The sequence below is a fragment of the Paramormyrops kingsleyae genome, chromosome 18 (assembly GCF_048594095.1).
Source record: "Paramormyrops kingsleyae isolate MSU_618 chromosome 18, PKINGS_0.4, whole genome shotgun sequence".
NCBI classification, from domain to species: Eukaryota; Metazoa; Chordata; class Actinopteri; order Osteoglossiformes; family Mormyridae; genus Paramormyrops; species Paramormyrops kingsleyae.
Window position 1 is genome coordinate 24,244,397 of NC_132814.1, and position 24,530 is coordinate 24,268,926.

A 24,530-nucleotide genomic window follows, 5' to 3' on the forward strand; every position below is an offset into this window, starting at 1 on the left:
AGACCTGGCACCAGTTACTGAATAACAAGGGGAGACCTGGCACCAGTTACTGGATAACAAGGGGAGACCTGGCACCAGTTACTGAATAACAAGGGGAGACCTGGCACCAGTTACTGGATAACAAGGGGAGACCTGGCACCAGTTACTGAATAACAAGGGGAGACCTGGCACCAGTTACTGAATAACAAGGGGGGTACTGGCACCAGTTACTGAATAACAAGGGGAGACCTGGCACCAGTTACTGAATAACAAGGGGGGTACTGGCACCAGTTACTGAATAACAAGGGGGGTACTGGCACCAGTTACTGAATAACAAGGGGAGACCTGGCACCAGTTACTGGATAACAAGGGGAGACCTGGCACCAGTTACTGAATAACAAGGGGGGTACTGGCACCAGTTACTGAATAACAAGGGGGGTACTGGCACCAGTTACTGAATAACAAGGGGAGACCTGGCACCAGTTACTGAATAACAAGGGGGGTACTGGCACCAGTTACTGAATAACAAGGGGGGTACTGGCACCAGTTACTGAATAACAAGGGGAGACCTGGCACCAGTTACTGGATAACAAGGGGAGACCTGGCACCAGTTACTGAATAACAAGGGGAGACCTGGCACCAGTTACTGAATAACAAGGGGAGACCTGGCACCAGTTACTGGATAACAAGGGGAGACCTGGCACCAGTTACTGGATAACAAGGGGAGACCTGGCACCAGTTACTGGATAACAAGGGGAGACCTGGCACCAGTTACTGAATAACAAGGGGAGACCTGGCACCAGTTACTGAATAACAAGGGGAGACCTGGCACCAGTTACTGGATAACAAGGGGAGACCTGGCACCAGTTACTGAATAACAAGGGGAGACCTGGCACCAGTTACTGAATAACAAGGGGAGACCTGGCACCAGTTACTGAATAACAAGGGGAGACCTGGCACCAGTTACTGAATAACAAAAGGAGTACCGGCACCTGGTACTGAATAACAAGGGGAGACCTGGCACCAGTTACTGGATAACAAGGGGAGACCTGGCACCAGTTACTGAATAACAAGGGGAGACCTGGCACCAGTTACTGGATAACAAAAGGAGTACCGGCACCTGGTACTGAATAACAAGGAAGTACTGGCACTAGTTACTGAATAACAAGGGGAGTACTAGCACGTGGTACTGAATAACAAGGGGAGACCTGGCACCAGTTACTGAATAACAAGGGGAGACCTGGCACCAGTTACTGGATAACAAGGGGAGACCTGGCACCAGTTACTGAATAACAAGGGGAGACCTGGCACCAGTTACTGAATAACAAGGGGGGTACTGGCACCAGTTACTGAATAACAAGGGGGGTACTGGCACCAGTTACTGAATAACAAGGGGAGACCTAGCACCAGTTACTGAATAACAAGGGGAGACCTGGCACCAGTTACTGAATAACAAGGGGAGACCTGGCACCAGTTACTGGATAACAAGGGGAGACCTGGCACCAGTTACTGAATAACAAGGGGAGACCTGGCACCAGTTACTGGATAACAAGGGGAGACCTGGCACCAGTTACTGAATAACAAGGGGAGACCTGGCACCAGTTACTGAATAACAAGGGGGGTACTGGCACCAGTTACTGAATAACAAGGGGAGACCTGGCACCAGTTACTGAATAACAAGGGGGGTACTGGCACCAGTTACTGAATAACAAGGGGGGTACTGGCACCAGTTACTGAATAACAAGGGGAGACCTGGCACCAGTTACTGGATAACAAGGGGAGACCTGGCACCAGTTACTGAATAACAAGGGGGGTACTGGCACCAGTTACTGAATAACAAGGGGGGTACTGGCACCAGTTACTGAATAACAAGGGGAGACCTGGCACCAGTTACTGAATAACAAGGGGAGACCTGGCACCAGTTACTGAATAACAAGGGGGGTACTGGCACCAGTTACTGAATAACAAGGGGAGACCTGGCACCAGTTACTGAATAACAAGGGGAGACCTGGCACCAGTTACTGAATAACAAGGGGGGTACTGGCACCAGTTACTGAATAACAAGGGGAGACCTGGCACCAGTTACTGAATAACAAGGGGAGACCTGGCACCAGTTACTGAATAACAAGGGGAGACCTGGCACCAGTTACTGAATAACAAGGGGAGACCTGGCACCAGTTACTGAATAACAAGGGGAGACCTGGCACCAGTTACTGAATAACAAGGGGAGACCTGGCACCAGTTACTGAATAACAAGGGGAGACCTGACACCTGTTTTCATCACCTTCAGATACAATATATCCATCTGACATTTTACCTAAACAACATGTAATTGGCATGTGGAAGGAAACCAGAATACCTGGAGGAAGTCCTCATACAAAAAAGGAGACCATGCAAAATAATCACTTCTAGTCAAGGTCTGCCTAATGTTTTCCTAGATTTTGCATTAAAAAATGAAAGGCTCAATTGAACAACAGTAAAATGTTTTCTTTGGAGAAATGTACATAACAGTAATGTAAATAATGTGAGGTTGTTAAAAGGCCAACCCTGACGTGAAATGAATGAGCAATAGGAGGTTGAAGCTAGATAAGTTGAAGGATTGTTTGCATTCCAGAAAAGTTACACACAGCATGTCTGGACCTATTGCCCGTTCAAACATCATGGGTGTCTCAATTTTAAAGAATATAGTTCTCATGCAGGAACACATTTTATTCTTCTTGCAGCCAAAAGCATGCAGATAGTTAAACTGGCCTTACCAAATTGACCATAGTGTGTCTGCATGTGCGTGCTTGGGTCCAGACACCCCCAAAACCTTGTACTATATAAGCAGTTGGAAGATGGAATTTAATTGGTTAATGCTGTGTTTGATTTTTTTATGCATAGCCTTTAAACATCTGTAAATGTGCAGTCTATAAGTATATACATATTGTATAGTCATACACATTAACATGTTGTCTTATAATAATTGCAAATATGTTTTTGCATTTGTTTAGCTTTCCTGCATCTAAAAGTCATCATTCTAGTGAATATGCACATTCATGTAAGACATCTCTGCTCTCAGCTGCAATTACTAACAGGTAACATGAAAAACAAAGGTTAAGTATCTTAGATCTTGTTGTTTTGAAGCATCTCAGACTTGTCGCAGCCTGTCAGCATTTGTTAACGTGCCTGATGACAGTGAAGGGGTGTGAACACATGAACGTCAGGTGTCCTATAACACAATTTTAAATATGGTCAGAAAGCAGCATTGCACAACATCTGGATGAATCTATCATTGTGTTCCTGTGCGTACATGAAGATATGTTGCAATCGGCTCGAGATATTACAACTATCTCCAGTTCATATTTGGCAGCATCTGCCCAAGACGAATTTTGCAACAATGTCAAAAAGGCATAATATTAATCATATGAAAGAGTTAGCAATGTAAATCTATGCAACGTTTTATAGTATAGCTGTTGTATGGAAGTATACTATCTGTTACAAGGAGCAGTACCTGGGGCAGCTACCTGGGGCACCATATTGCGAGAGGCCACCCACTTAGCAAACCTTAGGCACCATGGAAGCTCCCCCCACTGGCAGTGAAGCATGCCTAAGGTGCAGCATGAGCTTCATTTGACTGGCACGGATGAGGAGGGAATGTGTGAGGAGACTGCATTCCCCCAGGCTGATTACTCCATTGCTAATATGGTGTGTTTTGAAATGTCTCTGTGCTCCTTCTTACCTATATTTTTCATCATCTAAACTACTTTGTTTCCCCTTTTGCTAAAGGTTTCCAAAACATTGCATTATAATCTGGTCATTCATCAAGGTCACAGATTCCCCGAGTGCTCTGCTCTTAATGTGCTTTGTGGATTGATAGTGGAGAATATCACGTTTTTCAAGTGCAAATGAAATCATACAAAAGATAAAGAATTGATGGGGCTATCAAATAAAACTATACTTTTTTTTTTATTGACTTAGCAAGGTGACACTCGATTGTTACACAATCTATATCTATCAGACTTCAAGATTTGACGCTCTGCCATATGTCATAACACAATCAAATCGATTATTCCTGTACCATGACTCCAGGAGGTGACATTATTGTCACAAATTAAAGATGAATTATTAACATATGCACAAGCTCTGCTTCACTCACATGAATAACAATGATGACGATTTAATCAAAATACCATCAATGATTGCATTTCATCCCAAACTACATGCCATGCTTTTCTTCAACTTAGTGAGCCTTAAGTTTAATTGAACTTATTAGGTTCTGCCCTCAGTAACTAGCAGATATACCTATTCTTCCAATCAGATAATGGTATATTCACACGTAGTATTTGTACTCGCTTTTATATTGAGTGCTAGAATTGAGCACTACAGTGGCAATGAGCCCAAGGCAGGTGGATTACTACTGACCAATTTCCACCTGCAACACCAGTTCAGGTAATGTCACTATAATAAAATTCTGCATTTTAGTAAGGTAATTAAAATTGAGACTGTAATTAAAAATTGAGACTATAACGAACACATTGCAGCTTTTGTTCACATTGGGTAGCACCCTGTTTGTGAGAGATGTTTTATTTACTACGTTTTGTTCCACTTGAACAAAATAATAAGCAATTGAACTTTTGTTATGTCTGATTTTCTCTTAAGCTACTTCCCTTTCTCTTGTGCTAATAAATTCTTTCTCGTATTCATCAGTAATGCTGTGCTGTTATGTCTATTATTAAAATAGCATTGACAATAGAAATAGTTTGAAGAACTTTGGTACCACATATGGTTATAAATAACTTTTTAAAACATATATTGTGCCAAAGAGTTAGATTTGCCTGTAGAATTATACTACACTAATGTAAGCTTTATGTACCACAGACAGTACAGACACCTACATGAATAGACACAGATATACTCAACATCATTATTTGTGCTCACTATGTATTCAAATACACATTGTTGTAATAACAACTTATCCTGACTTTCCCCTTTATGGTGAAAGATGTCATTCTGCATAATAATTTGACTACCATCAGTAAAGTCTGTAGCATATTAACTTTAACATGTTCATTAATATAATACAGAAATACAGATAAAACAGAATCTAAAAATACATCAAATCTATCCAAGGACATTGGTTTACATGCTGACTGAAATATGACATACTTTATCACACTTACTTAATCCCAAATTGCTGGTTAACCCTTCTCTTTCTTCCACGCTTGTTGCTTTGCATAAAAGCATCTGTTAAATATATAAATGCAAAAAACAAACAGTAGGCAGGCCAATAACCTTATAGTATTATAATTAGCAGTCCTATAACACGTTGAAAAGTGACCATATAGCTGCAGAAATTGTAAACTGTAGCTTTAGGGACCCTAACCCAGTTGGCAGGCAGGTACGTCTAAGGACACTCTCCACACGAAAAAGCGAGAATACACCTGATGCAGATAAGAATTAAAGTCAGCTATGTTGAAGCTAAACTGGTTCTAACACTGAGATGCTACTGAAGGGCCAGATTATCTGTATCAAGTCTGTTAAATTAAGGTTGCACTAAGCTCTGCATGGGGGTAGATCTGCAGGAGTGGGGTTGGTGACCACTGGTTTAGAGTATCTTTCTCGGACAGTGTACACTTAACAGGCTAGTGATCAACAACGTTAGCGCTTTGTAACATTGCCAATTACATACTGCCATCTAATGGCACATTCCTATAACTACAGTATTAACACTGTTCAGCACAATTCCAGGTCCACCCTTTAAATCTTTTTATTTTGAACAGCTGTGCATGTTTATGCTGTATTATCTGACAAGATGTGGAGAGTAGAAACATAAAATACAATGATCAAAATAAATCCTTAATAATTCTTTATTATGGGGGTGGCACGGTGCTGCATTGTTGGATGATCTTCCTGTGTCATCGTGGGGTTTCCTCTGGGTTCTCCAGTTTTCCCCCACAGTCCAAAAACATGCTGAGGTAAATTGGAATTGCCAGATTGTCTGTGTATGTAAATGATGTGTGTGCCCTGAGGCGGGTCTCCCTATCCGTGGGGATTCCCTACCTTGCGCCTGCTCTTTCCAGGATAGGATCCCTGCAACCTATGAAATTATAAAGAAAAATTGTTTAGCAGATATAAAAGAACATTAGGAGCTCAGGATCCTCTGTATTTTCTTCTTTCCTCTGCTCCTCTTATTTCCTTCCCTTTCTGTCATTACCTCTCATTTCTACCTCTTAGTTTTCCTCTCGTTAGAGTAGATTTATAATAATAATTATAATAATTATAATTTTACCTTTATTGTCCCTCAAGGGGAAATTCTTTTTACGCCTCCATCAACTTGATCTTTGTAGAACAAGCTGTCTGTGAAGGGCAGCCACCTGTTGGGGCTTCCAGGGAGCTGGGGGTTAAGGGCCTTGCTTAAGGACCCGCAGACATACATGTTTATGCATCTCGCATAACATCACGAGGAATAAGTTCGTTCTCAGAATAGTTTTGTCCTTTCACATAAATAGACATGGATGTCTCATGTGAAAGTCTGATCCTCATTAAATATACTGTGCAGAATTATTAAGAAAGTACTATTTCCAGAGATATTTTTTAGCAAAAGTTGGGCAGACTTATAAAGATAAATTCCAAAGTTTTATTTTGCTCCAAATAAATGTATTTAGAGAGAAAATGTTACATTAGACTTTCACAAACAAAAATAAAAGAAAAGCACGTGATTATCAGTGTGCAGAATTATTAGGCAATCAGAAACTACGTAGATTTTTTTCACTTCAACGTCAACAGAAATAATAATACAATTGTCTTTTTCAGTCTATATATAGAATAACAAATTTCACCAAGTTTATTGTCTTCTATAGACACCTTTCTTCTGAATGACCATCATGAGCCTGTTCGCCATTGAACCAGTCAAGTTTTAGCTAGGACCTACTCCCAGACGCTGCTCTGAGAAGTGTACTGCTTGCCATCTTGGTACATCTCATGCTTTAGTCGGGCCCTGTATCTCTCAGTTGGTGTTAAGTCAGGCGATGACGGGGGCCTGGTCATAATTCAGTCACCTTTCTTAGTCAATCTATGGAATACTTTGATGCATGGGAAGGAGCACTGTCTTGCATGTATATTATAACCTTTTTGAAACCTGCTGACTTCTTCCTGTGCTGCTGTTTGGAGAAGATATGTTCTAGAAATTGGCAGTAGATCTTGTGGTTGAGTTTTATACCATCTGGAAGTCTGAAAGATCCAACAAGTTTGTCACTGATAACTGCATCCCACACCATCAGTCCTCCACCCTCCTGTTGGTGCTTGAAGAAGGTGACCATCCATGGGTCCATCCATCTGCTCTCATCTCATCTGTCCACAAAACCTTTATAAAATCACTCTTGAGATGTGTCTGTGTGCATTCTTGACATTTTATCTTGCATGCCTTACTGAGTGGAGGTTATGTTTCAGCCTTTGTGACAGTGTCATGTAACACACTGTACAAAATGCTTCCAGAGATTCCATTCAGATTGCAGTATTTAAAAATGGTGGCATTTGACTCTAAAGAGTTTCTAAAAGTCTCCCCTTTAATTTGACACATAGCTTTAGCAGTTAATTTGTGTCTTCCTGCAACATACTTTTTCTGTCCTCTTTGTCTGCTGGCCACAAAACACTCGATTGCACAGTAATCATATTTTAAAGGTTTAGCAATTTTGATTGTTTTGCATCCCTCTGACTGACACTTTACAGTTTTGTCTGACTGACACTTTACAGTTTTTTTTTTGTTTCTGGTCTCTGCAAGGTCCATTTTTGGCCCATTTTAATATTCATAAAATTTTGCTTAATAATTCTGCACAGGAAAGTATCTATGTTTTCTTGTTTTTCTCCAAACACAAAGTACTCAGGCCAAATACTGAACATGTACTGCCATTTAAACAGTTCATTCTTAATTACAAGTTAATCTGGACTGAAAATATTTGTCGGAAGAGAAGATACAAATATAATTCACACTTGCCTAATAAATCTGCACACAGTGTACTATTAATGGATCAAGGTGACCACGTTTAGCAAAAATAGTGCTAATTTGCACTATTCGGCATAATGTTATTGATTTGACAGCCTGGCATAGACTGATCAGCCCTGATCAGAATAGGCAGCTGCAAGATTGATGAATGGAAATGCAGTTTCGAAAAATTTAAATATAAAGTACACCCATTAAAAAAAAAAAAATCATTTGCCAGGTCAAATGAAGATTTCTGCTGCAATTTCAGACGGCATGGTCAGAATTTGGCATGAACAACGTGAAAGCATGGATCCATCCTGCCATGAATGAAGAATTCAGGTTGCTGCTGGTGGTATAATGATGTGGGGGATATTTTATTGGCACACTTTTGGCCCCTTAGTGCCAACTGAGTATAGTCTACATCCCTTAAGTCCCTTAAGCCATGTCCTGAAGCTCATACAAACTCAGACTGGGTTCTTGAACATGACAATGAGTTCACTGTACTCAAATGGCCTCCAGGGTCACCAGATCTTAATCCAATAGGGCATCTATGGGATATGGTGGAATGGGAGATTCACATCCTGAAGGTGCAGCTGACACATCTGCAGCAACTTCATGCTGCTATCATGTCAACATGAACCAAAGTAATGAGGAATGTTTCAAAGCAACTTGTTGAATCTATGCGATGGATAATTAAAGAATTAAGGCAGTTCTGAAGGCAAAAGGGAGTCCAACGCAGTACGCAAGGCATACCTAGTGAAGTGGCCAGTGGTTGTATAATTCTTCTATTCAGGTTAGAATAACTTAATATTCGGATAAGCAGCGACTTTGTATATTACAAAAATGTCACTAATTCTCTAATTTTGATCACTACTGTACAGCAAAAACAAAAAGTTTCGTATTGTAAATTGCTTTGACAACACATGCTTACTGTACGCATGAGCAAAACAACATTGCCATATACTTTTAAAAATCTACTTGAGAGACGTAATTCAGCCAGAGTCAACCTGCAAGACTTCATTATTACTGTATTATTGCAAGCGAAGGTTTTCTTGAATGCACCAGCAGTCCGCCACAAAATAGATGTCGCGCAAGCATATGGCGTTATATGCTTCTGCGGGACATTTAATACAAGGCTATAAGCACTAACTTTACAAAAAAAGATTTTTATACGTGGGATCAAGATAACTACACTAATTCTAAAACTATTTTGAAATTAAAAAAACGTAGCATATAACATTACGAAATAGAAAAATATTTTTTTCGTTACACCTTCAGGCAGGAACATTAAATCTTTTAGTGGCGGTATATTTAGCGTTATATCAACTCCTCGAACTTAGTCGAGTTCATTAACCCGGGATACCTAATATAGCTACGATAATTTTAAGGTTACTGGTATCTAGCTGTGTGGCTAACGATCGGCAACAAGGAAAACTGGACTATTCGCTATTAACCGTAAACTAGCACTGAGAGAAAAAATCTGACAGGTAACCGAAATATACAAAACTTGTTTCGCATTTTACTGGTTTAAGTAAAAGCAGACATTTTGCAATCAAGACGCAATAGCACCGCACACTTATTAAGCCCAGCAAGAGCGCTCAGGCTGCGGGGCCCTAAAGCCGAATGACGTAAAGGCAGAGCTCCATGGCGGAGAGGCCGCGCGCTCTGTCCCCTTCTCCTACATCTCCTTCTTCTCCTCCCTCACTCGCTCTCTCCTCCCTCGCCAGCGCTGTCAACGAGCCGCCTGATTGGTCGGGGCCTGGAAAGGAGCGAACCGGCACCAAGAATGTGCAGGCCGCAGCGTCTGTTATTTGGAGGGGAAAATACAGCATTTGGGATTAATTTACAACGATAGTGGAGAAAACGTTCCCGCGGCTGCTGGGGGTGACTCGGAGGGGAGAAAAGTTACTCGGCACGGTAAGAATTTGTTGGGGAAATTGGGCTTGCATGACAAAGGCCCAGCTGACTGGCCTTGGGGCCTTGTCAAACAGCTTGAAAAACACCCAGCGTGAAGAAACGGTTTTGGTGTACTTTTTATTGTGCCTTTGCACATATTGCAGTATAATTAATGGATGCAACATCTATTAAATGTATATGGCTGCAGCTAGAAACACGTCTGTTTTGAATTTAGCTTATTTATATCTATTTTATTTTACTCAGGGATGTACAAAATGGCGGAACACAAGACGGCCGTCTGTGACAGCACTCACAGCTAGCTAACTAGCTAGTTCTATTTATGTGCACACCCTATAGTCTCACAGTTTGAATGTCTTTCATAACCATGTCGCTGTATTGATTTGTCTGTCTGGTGTCCTGCACAACTTGTAGAGCATTTAAGTGGTCTATGCTGTATTTTTTATGAATGTTTTTCGATGGTTGTTTTTTTCGTTAAGTCTACAGATAATCTGACAAGGGAAGCAGCAATGTTTAATCAGTCAGCAGCGGCGATGCACGGTTGGGAGGTAATTATTATCAAAGCAAAGATTAAATTGGAAGTAGGCACTATAACATTGTACTCCTTGGAAATTAAATATGTAGGCACTGTAAAATGCCTATTAGGAGATGTCATGTGAAGAATACGCCTAGGCGGGGAAAGTAAATTAGCTAGAGGTTTAGGCGTTTGCTCTTGGATGTTGTGCAGTTATATGCTACAACAACTGATCGTTTTAACCAGGCTAGCCTCGTGACTTAGTTTTTTTCTTTTTCTTAAAAAAAAAGGAAATAAAAGAAACACCTCTACTATTCTCCTATTTGTAATAGTCTTATCAGATAAATCCAGTCTGGTTTGGTCCTGATCTTGCTTGCCACGATAGTACGTATAATTTCAGTTTTATAAACAGGGCATACCATATTAGATGCACGTGAACTTTAGTAGTAACACTTGGAGTAACCTGAGGTTGTAAACATAAGCCGTCGGTAGTAATAAATAAGGCATGTTAATATTTTCCTGCGGTTTAAAGGCGAATTTCTCTGTCAAGATAGAAATCCGTGTTTATGTAAATATTTGTCACCTGTTGGCCTTGGACGTTTGAGCGGAATGATTCATTGTGTTGTCACGTGAATAAAGACTAACTATCTCGTTTAACAGTGTTGCCATTTTTGCGTTCAGTATTATGTTACAGTAAGTGGTGCGCTTTATTCTGAAAATGTGAGGCAAACAAAATTAACAAGTATGGAGTTTTTGATTATTTTGTAACTGTCATTAAAAATAATGTTATGTATTTTATGTGGACTATTGTGCTAATACCAGGAGTGTTTTACTCTTTACTCGCTATCTTGAAAAGCAAGATCTCGACTGAATTTGACTTTCATACTCGTTCATATTCACAGTTTCTTTCTTTATTTTTTTTTATACCTGCTTGTATATGTTTTACGATGCTACTGTATAGTGTATACTAATGTAATTTCTTGTGGGAATATTACTCATTATTTTTTCTCCCCTGCTGATTACCCAGTTTGGTTGATGTTCTTAACTGTTTCTGCAGTGTAATATATAATACAAGCTTGATGAAATTGAAAACTTGAAGGTGTATCTGTTTTCACCTTTTCAAAATAAATGTTATTAACATCGAAAGTAGCTGGTTTCCCAAACAAAGCTTTTTAGTCACAGTGCACCATAGGTAATGCATATGTGAATACTTGTGACTTAGTATATTATTGATATTTTTTGTTACTGCACAGTCAGTGCTAATGCCTGGATTGAAGAAGCATTGGAAAAAATTATTTGTGCCAGGCGAGACAGTCAAAAAGATCAGGACTGCATATGACAAACTCTGACTAACTGTGCAGACAAAGAGGAACAGTGGTTGTTCACCAGAGCTCACTAAAAGGGACAGATGGATACTTAACAGGGTAGTGTAACACCACCAAAGTACAGTTTCAAATATGAGAACACTAATTTGGCACTCTTCTAGGGCAGTCTCATGTTATGAGCTTCTTAATCCTTGTAGGCTAGAACAAAAAATGTATCCAGGGTCAATGTAGAACAGGGTTCTTCAACTCTGGACCTCGATTCCAAATCCAGGCCGTGTTTTCAGTTCTCCCAGGTAGTTGTTTAATAATTACCGATTCTGATTGGTCAGAGGCTTCACACTTGACTGACAGGTAAAGGAAGGTTGGAAAACCAGTAGTGCTCGGACCTCGAGGACCGTGAGTTGAATAACCCTGATGTAGAAAGACATACAACAGTGTAAAGACCACAAAACTTGTACGTCTCAGCAGTAGAAACGAGTAATATGGTCTGATGAATCAAATTTCAGCCTCTTGTTCTACATGTAGATGGGTTTACTCTTGGAGAGAGCCAAAGGATGCCGTAATGTTGTGAAAGTCATTAGGTTGGATGTTTGCTCTGAGTAGTCATACAACCACTGAAGAATACAAAGTCAATTTCTGCGTATTGGTGCACCCCATGGTGCAAACATCAATCCATCAGAATGTTCAAATAAGCAAGTTTAGCTCTGAACACCCGATGAAGCTGAATAGATTCCATGGCCTCCTCAATCACCAGATCTACACATCAGCTAACCTGTGTGGAAAGTTCTGGGGTATTTAAAAAGTTTTCCTACTAATCAATCAATCAAAATAATTTATTAATCCCTAAGGAAATTTTATGGTTACAGTTGCTCCAGAACAGTAAGAAAATAGTCAATAAGTTAAAATACCAACACTAGATAATACTACTTCACCCATGTAAGAAATGGAGGCTTTTTTATTCAAGAATGGTCCAAGATACCTCCACACACTTGAGGATAATGCTAATGCTGTTCAAAATATTGAAGCTGAAAGTGCCCTGCCTATTAAAATTTTTTTGGCATTTGTTTTACATTCATTGCAAGAAAATCCAATATTCATGATTGTGTAGTCCTTTGAGAATTTGTGCGGTGTGCTACAAAATTAAGTTCCTTGTGGGGAGATGGATTTGTCAGGCATATCCAATTCTTCAAAGCTTGCTGCTGCCACAGTAATAAGACTAGGCTTGGGCAGTATTAGTGTTATAAGATATACTGCAATGTTTTGAAATTTTGGCAGTGTTTTTCCATTCTATCTTAAGTAGCCTTGTTCGTTTTTGGTGTGAAACTGGTCAACTCAAGCAACTGTTTGAGGTGATGTAGTTCACGTCTTGTGCTGCTAGAGTCAACATGGAGTCTAGTAGCAGGCAACGATCAGTGTTACAGCAATACTGATACTAGTATTGGTATTGGGTCCAATACCATGCATGAGCATGGTATTGGACCCATACCTATAACTGATACCACGTAATGATGTATGCTTAATGAGCAAAATAAATGGGACAAAATGTCTGCGGTGTGGAAGTACTTCAAAATTAACAACAAAAACCAAAGCGTAGCAGACTGCAAACTGTACTCTGCTTAACTATCTAGGTACAAAAATAAGTTCATACAACGCAAGTAATCTAAAGATCGAAAAACTAATCATAAGAAAGAGCATGACTAAATTTTTTTAGTTTAGTTTGCAACAACTCAATGTGCAGTAAACTGTAGCACAAAGAGAGAAAATGTCAAACAATAACCCTTGTTCAATGAAAGAACAGAAACTCTAATGTAGTATATTGTAGCAGGATTTGCATTGTGGGTTGGGTTGTATTCTAAGTAAAGCTCTTTTATTATTCGCACACTGCTAGAGACAAGTAATAGTAGCACAGATGGAAGCCTTGCCGGTACCCTAGATCAAAGAGATGATCATGCATCAAGTGGTATGTCTCTACAGATACTAAAAAAACAAGAATCGGCACAACCAGCACCCCACCTCTACCTCCCCTGGTGAACAAGCTTTTAACACTGTTTAATGGATTGGTGAATTGGTGTCATTTTTCATGCTTTCATATGAAAATTGCATTAAATTTTTTATTTTTTTTTGCCCAGCCCTAATTGGTATTCTTGAGAGTACCAAGCCTTGGCTGCATGTACATGGTTATTTTTAAAAGTGTTTCCTCCTCTGTTAGCAAAAAAAAAAATCTGTCTATATGAAAATGCTAAAACACGCTGTCAAGAGCATGCCAAACAGGTGGTGATATAACTCTAATCGTAAAGCCATGTTGGCCAATCAGAAGCCATATTACCCGTTCTTGCTAGGCTAAAAGCAGCTAATGTAAACAGGGAACGACGCATGCTCTGACGTCAAAGAAATTCGACAACAGCGCACAGTCTGACATTACTTACAAGCCAAAAACACTGTATTCCCTGTCTACACATTGACACTGAAAACAGATTTTCTGAAAATCTTCACCCTGCATAGGGTTGTACAAAAGCTCAATTTTCATTGACGTAAAATGCTTCTTCCATGTGGACGAAAGGCCAAAGCGAATAGAGAAAGCTACGTTTTTAAAAATACCCGTGCAAGTGTGGGCAAGGCTTCAGAAAGCAAGCATTGGTATGAGTATATTCACCTATAGGAACCTACAGATACATTGGCACATTATCGAACAAATAAGGCAGAAGACTGTATCGTTAAAATAATTCAAGTTCAAAAACATTAGAGGGTAACAGGTTTTTCCCTGGTAGAGAATCTGTAACGGTTGATCTTGTATGCGCCATAAATAAATGAATGCCAAACTTTAACAAAACAAAATGACTATAAGTACTGTAACTATTTGTTTAAGGGAAAGGAAAAAGGACTGAGCAGTACAAAGTAAAAGAGTGAAATAGCAAGTGGAAATGGCTGGGGGAGAATAATCTATAGATAGAGGTCTCGTTACATTGATAGTCAGTCACTTCTGCATTCCTTCACTGCTTATACATCAAGCTGAACAGCAGTTAGTTAATTTTTAAGTGCAGTTGTCTAGCATTCTATTTTACCAGTTTGCATTTGTGGATAAAACACATAGAATAATGAGACTTCATAATCAGAATGAGAATCATAATGAGAATTCATAATCCTAATAATAGCATCCGAGCAAATATTCACCATGGGGAACGTGGTCTCCACACAGCACTCTAAAGCCAGATGAAGTGCACAAAGTGCTTGTTAAACTAAATGTACTCATTCGTTTGATTTCTGTTCAAATTGTTCAAAATAATTTTTGTGTGTTTATTGTAATTGTAGCCATTCATTTCAGTTTAATTCAATTAAAATATTTTTGCTAAATGCCTGTACCTTTCATTTAGATTCTGTTTAAATTTGATTGTTTTGTTAAATACTTGTACAAGAACAATTGTAATAGTATAAGTTTAAAGTATCATTCAGTAAATTAGTAATGATTTCAAGCAATTATTCTACTCGGAAACAACCTCCCTCCTCCTATTGTGTGCCATGGTGTAATGTCTGGAAGTTATGACAGTATGAAAAAGAGACAATACTTAGAAGATGAGGACCTAAATTAACAACACTACTGAGCATTTTTTGGTTAAATGGCCAGAGAACTGTAGTAAATGAATAAAATGCGTAACGAAAAACAAATTAAAGCAGAAAGTTTTCTTCAAATACTCTAGGCAATTTGACAAAACATCTTACATTCTTATATTCAAACCTTAAACATAGGAACAAAATATTTCTACACCTCTCTAAATTTGAGGCATAAGATGTGCAAGATGTTCAAGAACAGCCATTGACGTTTTCCATTTATTCCAGGGGTGTATTTCTTACTTCAACACAGACCTGTCATTGATAAAAGTAGCAGCTAAACACAAAGAAAATAAAATTCTTCTCCCTTAGGTTTCTTTTCTCCTTGATGGAAGAGAAAAACCCATACTCTTTGATCCTGGTTTGTTTGAGAAAATTACATCAAATGTGAAGGTTAGTGCATTATGGAATTTCATTTTATGCCCAATTTGTACTATGCATGACTATGATGAAAATTTTGTAATGCCTTAAAGGAAATTACACTTTCCTTAATTATGTATTGTTTTCCATTAAACACACAATTAGTCAGCGTTGTATCATTATTTCAAGTAAATTAATATTTTCATTTTAATGCGTAGCCAGAATGATTTTGCTGTTAGTCATGATTTGACATAGTTTGCCATTATTCTTTTTTCCCCTTTTTCTGAAGATTTTTGAAAATAATACATAATGGACCAAGGTGGAGGCGTCTTGGAGTTTCAGTTGCAAGATGCAAAAATGCCTCACACAATGATAATGCAGGACTTCGGTATGTAGATCAGGCAAAATCCATTCCTAAATTTTCGTAGAAGTTGTGAATTTAATCTAACGTAAAACACTGACTGTTAAACTGGTTGGAATGTTGTGCTGCTGTGGCATTCCGATTTATTTTTCAAATGTTCAAAAAAATGGTTTGACTGGGGATTTGGCCCATATTTAAATATCTTATGCAAATGTTTTATGTTAATCTGTATACTTTTGTTGTCATTTGTGAGTGATGTCATCCAGCAAATTTTTGTTACTTCATAAGTAACGTTAGCTTTTTGAAATTTTAGTGGCTGGCATGGGGGGTATGGCACACATCGATGGTGACCACATCGTGGTGTCAGTCCCGGAGGCAGTGCTGGTGTCGGATGTGGTCACAAGCGAGGACATCACACTAGAAGATGATCTGGAGGAAGAGGTGGTTGAGGAACCAGACATCTCCTCCGACGAAATGGTGAATGCTGATGGTATGGTTGTGTCAGAGTCTGCTCTTGGTGCTGAAGTGGCCATCGAAGAGCACCTGGACTCTGATCACCATGTAATCACTGCTGACCTCATCGAAGAGTCTGTTAATGTCCCAGATCAAGTCTTTGAAATGGTGTCAGAAGAGGTGATGGTTTCCAACTGTGACTTGGAAACAGTCGTGCAGACTCATCAGGGTATACCAGCTTCTACAGTCAACCTTAAGGCAGAAGATGATGATGAAAAAAGACCCTCTGAGGACTACCTAATGATCTCCTGTGAGTTTATCGGTACCCAGTCATTCAATACTTTTTTTTTCTCAATTTTTGAGTGTTTTCTCCTTTTATTGGACTTCTGATTAAGAAGCTAGATTGATTTATTGTGCATGTGCGATATAATATTGATGTGATATCGACCAGCCCTACAACAAAGTATTTAGTGGTATCCATAAGTAGGATCTATATGCTTGATGTATTTGGTGTGAAATTCCATTAGCATATTTCAGATTTATGTAAATGCAAAGCATAGAAACTGCACATGGAAACCTTTTTATACTTAGTTTTGGTACATGTTGCTGATTTTAGAATATAAATTTTTCCTTCCCCCTACTTGTAAATAACTCTGAGTTGTTACATTTCCACATTAAACTGATAATGCTTGTGATGGTATGGAAGACCATGTTGGTTTTTGTTTCCACAGTGGACGAAGTTGGGGAGAAACTTGACATAGGGAATACTCCTCTGAAGATAAGTACAGAGGAGACTGATGAGGGCTCCAAAGGAGATGGCTATGGCTCTGAGGTCATTAAGGTGTACATCTTCAAAGCAGAAGCTGACGATGATGTGGATATAGGTAAAAAAAACGTTACTTTATGTTTTATAAATGTGCTTTTCTCTGTTTTAATGTTCCATGCTCTCAGTTCTGGTGCACTTTTTCCTCAAAGCACTTTCCTGAGATAAAGATTAAAGTATTCTCTCATTGTTCTGCAAGATCAAAAGTGAAATCTCACGTGCGTGAGTTCTATTCATGTTAAGTACCAAGAGATGCCTACTTATCAAAAAAGGAAACCATAGATTTTTAGATTTACAATTGATTTGCTTTTTTAAAGCTTTTTTTCATTACTAAGAGAGATTCCTAATCCTCTTCGTGTGATTTGTGTAACCCTTTCTGTTGAGGAACCAAGTTGTTCCCCATAGTCCTGCCCTGGTCAAAACTTTAATTTTAAAAGCCCCAAAGACAAGAACCATAACCACTTGTGGTATTGTCTGCTGTCACTCCAGGTGGGACAGAGGTTGTAACAGAGAGTGACTTTCCTAATGGCCATGCTGGTCTGGAGCAGGGAGGGGTTGGGAGGCCTCAAAGAGAAAAGATGGTCTACATGGCCGTAAGAGACACTTCCCAGGGAGATGAGGAGCTGAGTGAGTGCTGTTTACATATTTGCTGAATTATGAGAACTATAAATGTTAACAAAAAAAAATTGATTATTTTTCTTGAAATTAAACATGCCTGAAGCATGAATTTGTGAGTTTCTCCTGCAATTTATTCCATAAGTAATTGCAGACCAATTGAATATTTTGTCTTGTAAATGCATTTCAATTTTATATGATTAATTGAGATTAACATAAATAACTTGTTAAACCAGTCAATGTTTCCGCTTAGTATGTTATATATCAGAACACATTTTAAGTAATGGTGTAAGTTTTTGTCAAAAATAAAAGTATATGGCTGTAGCCCAGTATGTACAGTGAAGACCAAGTGGCAGCTTACATATAAAAGTACTTGGTAATGCAACCAGTAAACAGATTAGCTAGAAAATAGGAAATAAGGCTAATGGTAATTATTTAATTCATTTAAATTATGTACTAATAGTATCAAAATCTTAGTTACACATGAGAATAGTGCATGAGTTGTGATAATGCATGAATTAATTACAGTTTGTCACTCAAAATGAAATATTAAAAACAGTAATACTAATTTAACATTTGAATGAGAATTTCGTATCATTATGGTTTAGATTTAACATTGTACAGGAAGGAAAGTAAGCACTAGATCTGAAAAACTGAAGGGCTCGAACTGTTGGAATTTTCAAATATATTTTAAGCAGTATTACAGCTTCATCATGACCTCGCCCACCCCCCCCCCCCCCCCCCAGTCTTGGAATTAAACCTGAGCATACATTTATCTTTATACAGATTCTGCAGAGATTACTGATGAGGTATACATGGAAGTAATTGTGGGGGAAGAGGATGCCCCTGTTATCAAAGAGGCACTGGAAGAACCACCTGTCAACAAGACGTTCGTCCCTGTGGCATGGGCTGCCGCCTATGGTAAACTGAGTTAATCTCCTCGGCTTCTTCAGCCAGCAACACATCAGGTGTTTAATGGTGGTGAAGTGGAGAAACCAGAGTCCTTTATTTTCCATTATGGCAGGGCATTAATTAATTAATTAATTAATCTTTTTTTTTTCATATCCGTCGATAAAAATACAATTTATTATTTGTTTACTTCAAGGCTTCATGTTTGCTTAAAAATACCTTAGGATTCCCTTAAACAGGTTGAAAACGCAAATAAAGTAATTCTTCAGATTGCAAGTGGACACCCTAATTGCTGGTATTTATGACCGCAAGTCAAGTACTCGTATTCCGTACAGTAGTGATCAAAATTATAGTGAGACATTGTAATATGCAGAGTCACCGGTTATCCACATTAAAAGTCATTCTAACATGAATATATGTATTTTAATGATATTTCATCAGTGTCACATCACAAAATACATGGTTTAAACAAGAAATCTGAAGAAGGCATGCATTCAAAATTAGTGATTTTTTTTATACCTGACAGTTTTTGGATCTAGTCTGAAATATTAGATTAGATACCAATCTGTGTTGGCGACATTGCTAGGCATTTTGCAAGATAGTGAACCTCTCCAAGGTGCTAAAACCCTGTGACGTCAGGTTGTTCAGCTTATAGGATGACCCTCTTGGCCACTGGAATAGTCCTTAGAAGTTATTCATTTGTCAAGTATTTAAGTTGTACAATAAAACAAAGTCATTTAAGTCCCAAAAAAAGCTGGTTGCCCACATATGATTAAAACACAAGTGAACAGGATGATTGTGAAGGATCTGTTCAACAGCTGGAATGGCTCGCCGAATTAGTTCTGGGCAGGGCAAGAACTTGTCTTGATGGGGTCTCGCATCTGGGACAATATGGACTGAGAGCCCACTCTGCGGTGACCAAGCCCCTCATCAGCAAGAAGACTGAGAAGGCTTGACTAGCCCTTTGCTGAGGAGCATGTTGTGCGGACAGCGGAGAACTGGTCCACAGTTAATTTCAGTGATGAAAGCAAGTTTGATTTAGTTGGTTCAGATGGGATACATTATTTGTGGCGTTGGATTGTGTGAACAAGTCAGAAAAGTTGGGAGGGCTATGAGTCATTGTATGAGGTATGTTCTCTGCTGCAGGAGTCAGGCCTCTCATATGGCTACATTGTAAGGTGAATGCTAAAGAACATCAGAACCTCCTTCAGCAACATGTGGTTCTTGCCCAACTCACCCAGTCAGCCAGTCATTTTTATATGATAACGCCCATACCCCACTGCAAAACAGGTGAAGCAATTCCTCAAAGCTGAGAACATGAAGGTGATGATATGGCCAGCCCAGCGTCCTGATCTGAACCCTATCAAGAAGCTATGGAAGGTAATTGGTGACAAAATTTTAGCAAACAAACCCACTACAGTTACCAAACTGTGGAAGAAACTGGAATACGAAAATAAAGTCAGAGCAGTGTGAGAAATTGGTTATGCCTTGGGGGTGCTGATGTGGCAGTCATTGAAAGCAAACTTCCTAATAATTTCTGAAAGTTGTAACCATCAAAAAAAGTTGACAATTCATTTGTCGACTTCTACAAAACATTTTGACTGTTCTCTAATTTTGGTCGTACATGCCTTCTTCAAATTTCTTGTTTAAACCATTTATTTTGTGATGTGGCATATATTTCACTGATGAAATATTATTCAGACGCATGCCTTCTATTCATGTTAGAATAACTTTGAATTCAGACTGTGACGAAAACGTCTGTCTCTAATTTCGATTGTCACTGTATGGTGTACTGGATGGCAATGCAGCAGGTGGTGAAATACTTTTTGCAGAATTTCCAGTTATAGTTGGCATGAGTTTTCGGTGGTTTTCAATACACAGAACCAGTCTGTTAGGTCTCAGACTTTAGCCAGTAAGTATGTACCATAAGTACACACCAGCCAATTGAACTATCAAGCAATATTCTTTATCAACATATTATCGAAGTTTCTCCTTTAAATTTTATATAACGATAAGTAGAGATCTTTTGTCACCCAGCCCTGTTTTCTATGGATACTTGGTGCCATGAACAGGTTTATACATGTTGGAATTTTGGCTCATGGGAAATGTATGATAATTGAAATGTATGAGAATTATTATTAACCTTCAATGCTTTTCTCAGTCTAATTGTTTTGTTCTAAACTACTATGATATAAATTTTCGTTACCTTTCTAAAAATCCCTGTACTTGCTTCATAGGTAACAGTTTGGAACCAAGGCTGGAGAACAAAAACAGACCAGCTACTCAGTACCTTCAAATCTGTGACAGCCTTAGCACTGGCAGGGCTCTCAAGCAAAGGACCAAAAAGAAAAAGAAAGGAGAGACTCGCCATTGTCAGACTGGTATGTGATTTTAGTTTCATAGTATTTCGCTTATGGTGCCTCTTAATGTCCTCATTAAATCATCTCATTATTGTCATCATCTTGCATATGGCTTGTTTTTGACCCACTTCCCCATAGATTTCTGAATCTATTCTTCTTTTATACCCTTCCCTCTATTTGTAAATTTAGCTGTAATCATTGGCCCAGATGGACAGCCTTTGACGGTCTACCCATGTCATATTTGTGGGAAGAAGTTCAAATCACGAGGCTTCCTGAAGCGCCACATGAAAAACCATCCTGACCATATGTTCAAGAAGAAATACCAGTGCACAGACTGTGACTTTACCACCAACAAGAAGGTGAGTTTCCATAACCACCTGGAGAGCCACAAACTAATCATCAAGAGTGAGAAGGTCCCAGAGTTCTCAGAGTACACACGGCGCTACTGTGAGGCTAGCCCTCTCAGTTCGAACAAGCTCATATTGCGAGACCGGGAGCCCAAGCTCCACAAATGCAAGTACTGTGACTACGAGACGGCTGAACAGGGCCTATTAAACCGGCACTTGTTGGCCGTACATAGCAAAACCTTTGCCCATGTGTGTGTGGAGTGCGGCAAAGGCTTTCGACATCCGTCTGAGCTGAAGAAACACATGCGGACACACACAGGTGAGAAGCCGTATCAGTGCCAGCATTGTGAGTTTCGCTGTGCTGATCAGTCAAACTTAAAAACTCATATCAAGAGCAAGCATGGAAGTGACCTGCCATTCAAGTGTGGCCACTGCTCCCAGGCCTTTGCTGATGACAAGGAGCTGCGGAAGCATACAGAGATCTTTCAGGGACACAAGACGCATCAATGTCCGCACTGTGACCACAAGAGCACAAACTCCAGTGACCTTAAGAGGCACATCATCTCTGTTCACACTAAGGACTTCCCACACAAGTGCGATGTCTGTGAAAAGGGCTTCCACAGGCCTTCTGAGCTCAAGAAGCACGCAGAGACACACAAGGGCAGCAGGGTGCACCAGTGCCGACACTGTGACTTCAAGATCTCTGACCCCTTCACACTTAGCCGGCACATCTTATCGGTCCATACCAAGGACCTGCCGTTCAAGTGTAAGCGCTGCAAGCGAGGCTTCCGTCACCAAAACGAACTGAAGAAGCACATGAAAACGCACAGTGGCCGAAAGGTGTACCAGTGCCAGTATTGCGAATATAACACTACAGATGCCTCAGGTTTTAAACGTCACGTCATATCCATCCACACCAAAGACTATCCCCACCGGTGTGATTACTGCAAGAAGGGTTTCCGCAGACCCTCGGAAAAAAAACAGCATATTATGAGGCATCACAAAGAAGTGTTGATGTAATGTTAATCACTCCCCCCAATCACTGTGTAAAAAGCCCTTTTCACAATATAGTAGAGACGTATTTATATAAGAACTATACAGAACTGTTGTACTTTTTATTGATAATGCTCACCATACATTTGCAAATGGTAAAGACAAAGAAACGGGTTATAAATTATGGTGAGGGGTTACGTTATGATAATGTCTTCACTTTCGTTTGCATCATTTTGCTCTAAAAATGTCATTTGTCAAATTTCAAGGTTTTTTTTTTTTCCTTTAACAGCTTTTCTGTTCAAATAATACACCATGTAAGTGTAATATGTCTACATTGGAGTTCTGCTATAAATCTACTAAATCAGCGTCTGTCACATCTTCATTGTTTAAGGGTGCATTTGTTATCCCATCCTCAAGACCCAATCAACGACTTATGTTGATACATTAGCATTTGCAAGTTTATTTTTCTTTTTTTTTGGGGGGGGACAAACAGATTAATGGAGAAAACCACCCTAATATATTAACTGCTGTCCAAAAATGTTCCTCTGGGGTGATAGAGATGATTGACACAGCTGGAGTAGGTTGCTCAAGGGTCAATAGATCCTGATAGCAATATTGCACTTGATAGATGACACTAGCAATTAAATTCACTTACAAAATGTCTTTATAAGCTTGTATTTTTGCACATATTACCCATAATTTTTTTTATGTCAGGAGCACATGCATTTTCACACCTTCAATTTTTCTTGCAGGTTCTGTAATGTGTTCATGCACTGTTTTATATATGCCATAAATACTTTATTTCCAGTTGTTATAATCTGTTATACGTTCTACTTCTGATCATTGCAGTTTGTGATTATGTGTCAAAATAATGCAAAATTATTTTCAAATTCAATGATCATTATTTCCAGCTAATGAACCCATTGACAGTTACCAAGTGGGTAGGTTTTCATTTTCATTGTAATATTTGCAATTGATATTTTCTCTGGTGAAGCTAGCTGTATGATGAGAAGTGTTATTTTCAGTGTCGGTGAGTTTTTGACTCCCACTTTACCCTCAGGGTTTTGGCATCATGAATATTCAAATGTTTAGTCCACTTTGATGTACAGTACTACACAATACTGCTCGCCTGAGCATTCTGCCGACACCTGTGACGTGTGCTGTTATTGTCAATGCCCTTGTAGTATAGTACTACTGCTTTCATTGATCATTTCTGTAATGTTCCCACTCTACCCCTCACCTTAGAGTTGTGATATGTGAGGAAAAGGCCTCAAATACTCCTGATGTTAGGTCTGTGACCCACCTCCAATACTATTTACCGGACAAATCAGCTTGTCTTCTTGACTGAACCCTAAATTGCTACAAAAACACAGCGTTGAATATCTTAGTAGCACTGAGTGGTGAAATCGGTGTATTTACATATTTGCTCATTCAGATTTTTATATTTTTATTTTTTTTTAACATTTAAATGTTTTGCAATAAACTGCATGTGTACCCTACATTACAATCTCATTTTATTTAATATAAATTCAATATAAACAATGTTTTCTTTCCTGTATTGTGCAAATACATTTGGTTGATTTAATTGTGCAGTGGAAGAGGAAAATATGGGATTGAGGTTGTTCTCGGGAGTTTTGACTACTGTTGGAAATTAAGTTGTCATGACAATATCCCTTAGGCAGCTGTATGGAAATTGGAAAATGTGTTTTTTTTTCAAGTAGCTAGCTCCGGTGTTTGACCACTGAAAACAGTAGTAGTGATGAATGCCCCCCCCCCCCACACACACACTAATGTATTGCTGGTTCATGTTATACATGGGTGGTAAAATCTTTTTTGTGAAAACATAACACATGCAATTTTATATGGTCACATAATTGTCACTGTAGGCATAAGAATAAACCATTTTGTTTTTTAATGCTACAAATAATTTGTGACGCTCATTTTGCATAAATTATCAACATGGAAGGAATACGGTAATATGTATGCTACAGTAATGAAATGGTGTCGT

At 39.1% G+C, this 24,530-nt stretch overlaps 1 protein-coding gene across 6 annotated transcripts; it reads left to right on the forward strand.

Annotated features, from left to right (window-relative positions):
- Window positions 1-9,230: 9,230 nt before the first annotated feature.
- LOC111855280 (zinc finger protein 711-like) lies at window positions 9,231-24,076 on the forward strand. 6 transcript variants are annotated; one of them, XM_023834145.2, is made up of 11 exons: window positions 9,231-9,429; window positions 9,670-9,859; window positions 10,103-10,404; window positions 15,614-15,694; window positions 15,951-16,049; window positions 16,336-16,785; window positions 17,207-17,359; window positions 17,788-17,925; window positions 18,700-18,834; window positions 21,060-21,203; window positions 21,372-24,076. In XM_023834145.2, the coding sequence occupies exons 5-11, from the start codon at window positions 15,971-15,973 to the stop codon at window positions 22,547-22,549; spliced, it is 2,277 nt and encodes a 758-aa protein (XP_023689913.1). In that variant the 5' UTR covers window positions 9,231-9,429; window positions 9,670-9,859; window positions 10,103-10,404; window positions 15,614-15,694; window positions 15,951-15,970; the 3' UTR covers window positions 22,550-24,076. The 6 variants fall into 6 exon arrangements, with proteins under 6 accessions (XP_023689913.1, XP_023689912.1, XP_023689915.1 ...); XM_023834144.2 differs by lacking the exon at window positions 9,231-9,429 and having other exon boundaries at window positions 9,531-9,859; XM_023834147.2 differs by lacking the exon at window positions 9,231-9,429 and having other exon boundaries at window positions 9,531-9,859; window positions 10,336-10,404.
- The last annotated feature ends 454 nt before the right edge of the window (window positions 24,077-24,530 follow it).